The sequence below is a fragment of the Diadema antillarum genome, unplaced genomic scaffold (genome assembly GCF_040938485.1).
Source record: "Diadema antillarum isolate AM-2024a unplaced genomic scaffold, OU_Dant_1.0 scf00000014, whole genome shotgun sequence".
Taxonomy (NCBI): Eukaryota; Metazoa; Echinodermata; class Echinoidea; order Diadematoida; family Diadematidae; genus Diadema; species Diadema antillarum.
The window spans coordinates 1,123,144-1,128,104 of record NW_027270903.1 but is presented as its reverse complement, the minus strand read 5'-3'; the positions used below and the strand labels follow the sequence as shown (position 1 = coordinate 1,128,104).

The following is a 4,961-nucleotide window of genomic DNA, read 5'->3' as shown; positions in this document are numbered from 1 at the left end:
CGCACGTATCTTTTTTTTTAAATATTTCTACCAAGCCTTACCTTATCGGCCCAGACTATGTGTGAAAACAAATGTACTCCCACCTTGGTTTTAATCACTTGTCAAATTGTCAGAGTAAAATCAAGACTTAAAAAAGAAAGAAAAAGAGGACTCGGCGTTAAGGTAATGATATTCTCGTGATTTTAATGGGCCAACACCTTAAAAAAAAATCTTATTATCTTATAGATCACCGACAGCATTATAGAGCATTAGGTTTTAGAGTCTGAGAATACTGTAACGATCTTCTGTATACTAGAGAAGCGGAATGGGAAATAGAATGATTTCATTATTTGCCTGTATAACCCTGAATAATGCGCCTGTGTTTGCTTCTTCAAAATGACTGATTAGTCACAACATTCTACATACTGCAGGTAAAGAGTTAAAATGCTGCTTTGTTGGTTAAATGTTACACATCAATCGGTGAAATCATAGATATGTTGGTAATTGTAATAAAATTTACATCAATGTTGCTAATATGTTGGAAATGAAATAGGTGAAATAAAAAAAAATGTATACCGCAGCAACAGGGATTGTAATCCACGCAGTTTTTTTGAAGAAGTCTGATTCGTATCCTTCAGGAGAGTATTTGTCGAAATATTCTCCAATTGGTCCTTCGACAGTGACAGCGATATCGTCATAGAAGAAGCGAGTTACTGCTATCACTGTGTCATTGCCCTCTTCTTCCCCAATGACAAATGATCGTTTTTCTTCTGTTCTTGTAGAAATCATTACGTCGTCCATCCGTATCTGAGCAGGAGAATATATGGCTACCATTTAACCAGTAAGTAATTATTTTTCATTCATTCATTTATTCATTCATTCAACTGTTCATTCTGTAATTAATCCATTTATTCATTCGTTCCGTCATTCATTCACTTGGCATTTTTTTTAATAGTTTGGCATACTCACAATGTCCCTACAACAAAGTACTTTTCTTCACTCTTTATCAAAACAAGTCATGTTAGTTGTTCTATGTAATATATATTTATATATATGTTTATTTCATGACATCCTACTGAGTTCCAACTTGGCAAGAATGAATTAAATCACGTTATTCGTGTATATACTGAGTGCGCTTATGGCTGTGAGGGACATTTGGTAGTAATCAGTGTTGCTATGACATATTGACTGATTTCAGTAGGGAAAATAATAGTCTTCACTGTAGAAAGACCTGAATGAAAAGAAATTTAAAAAAAGGTTAACATAGACAACACTATACAGACCTGAATGTGACTCGGGATGAAGTTGAGTTCGGGGCGCTCAGAAACAGTTGAGAGAAAGGCTTCGGTGAGACAAGCGCTGCTACCTTCATCTGGACAAAAGAAGGGTTTCCCACCAGTGATCGATGTCAGGTTTTCCATCTGCTCATCGGCGTCGTTGGTGACGGCAATGGTGTCAATCACAACACCATCCGCCACTGCGGCTGGGATGGTGTCTCTAATAAACGGGGACCGGTTTTCTTCGCCATCACTCAGCACGAGTATGTAGCTACCGTTTGTATTGTTCCCTAGTACCTACAGAGTGATCGTTCACACGCATGTGTTATCATGATAATAATGATTTTACATATTGGACACTGTGTGGCACGCAATACGAAAATGCATACATTGATATACTTATTTAGACCTACGTATTCATGTGATACGAGTTGAAGGTTTATTGAATACGTCAGACTTTTGTGTCACTAAACGAATAATGTAACTAATGTATAACCACTATTGATAATATTGCGAGAATGTTTTAGCCTACCGTAACTTAGTCTGGACAGGTTTCATTTGTCATACCCTTAATTGTTCAGCATGTCCCGTAATCATACTTGAGACAATGCGAAATGAGGCGACGTTGTTCGCAGTCGGTCAGTTTCTTACAACAAAAAGATTTGGCTTCTTGACTCGATTAAATGAAGCTGTAGTATCGAATCGAATGGGCTTACGCTCAAGGCCGCCTCTATCCCACATCCAATGCAAGAGGATCCATAAGGGGCCGTGGGCAGTGCGTTGACCAGGTCTTCTCGAGAGCTGTCGTCGTCCTGGACCAAAGTAAGGTCTGCGTTGACTGTGGCCGAATCGTCAAATGTGACAATACCAAGGTGGCTACCAGCAGGGATGTAGTGTCGGATAAAGATGGATGCAGACTGGATCAGCTTGTCGACTCGGAATGATGCCTAGAATAGACAAGACATCAATATTATATCGGTAATACTCTGATACACCTCCCTTTGACTTCAAGTGTCCAGGGATATGCACGGACTGTCCATATTCTAGTTGGCGTTGAATGCATTCATGAATGTTTGTCATAGGATAACACCTTCGTATCCATCACTCCTGTGTCTGGCGCTATACTCTCAGAAATCATTCGTCTAAACACAATCCCCCTTTCCAACATCTTATGCACAGTGTTGTTTCAACATTACTTTGAAGTCTTTATTCCACTAAATTACCTCATGCTCATTTGATGTGGCATCATTCGCATTATGTCCTTTATATGAAGTTTTCTTGAGTTTTTTTTTTTTTTTCTGGAGCAAAAACGCTAGAATGATGAACTCCAAGCCTTCAATACCATGACCTTCCTACAGGGGAAAGACTCACTTCACTTCATTTTCGTATAACAAGTTATTTCTGTACGAAAACGCAAATTCACGAGCAGGATGTGTGGTCAAAACTACGAGAGCAATGCATTCGCGAGGAATTAGTCCCACTCACCCCCATGCTGCTACTGAAGTCGAGAGCAAGAACCACTCGTCGGACAGGTTGTTGAAGGATGGTGAATGAAGGCTCGGTGTCCATCAGATTTGGGTCCGCGAAGTTTTCCTCGAAGAAATCTTCGGTAGACTCCATAACTTCCCAGGCACTCCATCTTCTACAGTGATAGTTGTGTAGATTAGCTGCCTGATAATTGTGTTGTGACCGGTTGCAAAATTGATAGATCTACGGCAGGTATAGAAAAGTCACTTATGAATGTTCAAGGATTTATTATTTTAATACGTGCACAATATTCTTAGGATAAAAGGCAGATAATTGTTGTCTTAATGAAAAAAGTGAAAAATACGTGTAGTTTATTAAAAAGTTTATATATATGTATATATATATATACGTATATATGTTTATATAAGCCATGATGAGATTACAGGAGATAAACGTTTTGAGGTCGAACTGAGTATTGTACGAGGAACGAAATTCTGCTTCAATAAACTACTTCGCTTGAGAAAGATCGAGAGGTTCTTAAAATTGTATAGCAATTATGTCATGAAAAATATATTTTTACTAATTTCACTTGGGATCAGCCGAGAAGTCTCTTTCCATCTCCCTTGTTAGGACTAAAGTAGTGCTTAGGCAGGGAGATGGGTGACGTAATTAATGTGGCTTTATGATTCAATGATTCCAGTGTTGACACTCCAGTAATTTTTGAGCAAGTATAGCGTTGTTGATAATTTTCCGTCAATAAATCTTTATAAATATGTGGAGGTTTTTTGTAATGAGAACATATCTATATTGATATTAAACCTAAATGCAATAGCTTTACCGCCTGGTCGATTAACTTGTTTTTTGAACAACATTGATCATTTTCTTCCACAAAGCTTGCTGTAAGACATCTTCAGAAATCAGATAAATTCTAGATCCAATGAGTCATACAGTTCATTCTTCCATAACTACCAGGGGACATTTGTCTTCTACGAAAACAGGCTACCCAGCGCATTATTTATCGGAATTCGAAGGTTTGACTAATGTAGAGAAACATAAATGTTCTTTGTTACGCAAGTGTCTTAGTTACTTTCAGTCAAAATCAATAATCTGGTTTTGAACTCAAAAAACTAGCTAGTCTGTTATTCATGATGAACTCACAGAGTCCACGCAGTGAGAACCAAAGAGCAGAGAAGCGTTGGCATCTTGGTCACTACTGTAGGGAATGAATACACAATCGTCCTCCTTCACTTTCTCTAAAGGGTCCACGTCGCACTTAGAGCCTCCCTCATCTCTCATATCTCCAGTTACAGCGAGCGAACACCTTGTCGGTTGATATAGACCCGTGTTCCAATCTTCGTACTGGTTGGCTTCAGCATCTTCATTACCTGAGCCAGTGAAGTGTTCGGGAAAAAGACTCCATCTCAGACGGCCCCATTCTCGTACCATCGCTTTCCCTTAGAGACAAAGAAGGAAAAAAAAAATCATTAATGCTAGACTGATCATTTCTTCTCCATGATCACGCTGAAGTGAAGTGGAATTTGAAAAATAAAGTTAGATGGACTGAGTAAATGAGACAGTCGATAGTAGAACACAGTAAAGGAAAATTGGACAATCCGTTCGAAAATTACATTTTTACAGTTTGGGTTTCTCCATTGTTGAATGAGAAGACTATAACGAATGTAGCCCGACCAGACGCTGTTAGTACGCTGTGCGCTACTTACAGCGACTGGGCTTTGTGTAGTTATAACGAATGGTGATCACGCCAGGGGCAGGAATACGGAAAATGTGAAGAATTCCACAAAACCAATTTTGCTTTAAATGAGAAGTAAACATACCCCCTCTCGATAATTGCTTTACACGTTAAAAGTAATATAAATCCCCGTTTTTGTTTTGTTTTGATTATTTTTTTTTTTTTTGGGGGGGGGGGGGGGGGAGTGCTGTAAATCAAGTGGTTTTCATTGTGGTGGATAATAAAACGGTTGGCAACACTTCCATTATTCTTATATTGTTGTCCAAGCATGCGGTAATGAAAAAATGTAGCATTTTACATTCCGACACCTTAAAAGATCATAACTGAGATCACAAATATCATAGCTGCTTCACTGAATCCCCATAAACAATTAGGTATTGAAGGTTATTCACCTTTAATGATGTAATTTACTATTTGCAGATGAAACAAAAACCCAGCTTTAGTGCTTTAAAATAGTTGAAAAATGTGAGTTAGGGATAGAAACAATC

The 4,961-nt window shown here is 38.4% G+C and overlaps 1 protein-coding gene across 1 annotated transcript; it reads right to left on the bottom strand.

Annotated features, from left to right (window-relative positions):
• Positions 1–1,195: 1,195 nt before the first annotated feature.
• LOC139721661 (calcium-activated chloride channel regulator 1-like) lies at positions 1,196–4,169 on the bottom strand. Its single transcript, XM_071632992.1, has 5 exons — positions 3,882–4,169; positions 2,742–2,927; positions 1,973–2,203; positions 1,263–1,553; positions 1,196–1,210 (listed from the first exon to the last, which is right to left on the bottom strand). The coding sequence occupies exons 1-5, from the start codon at positions 4,167–4,169 to the stop codon at positions 1,196–1,198; spliced, it is 1,011 nt and encodes a 336-aa protein (XP_071489093.1).
• Between the last annotated feature and the right edge of the window lie 792 nt (positions 4,170–4,961).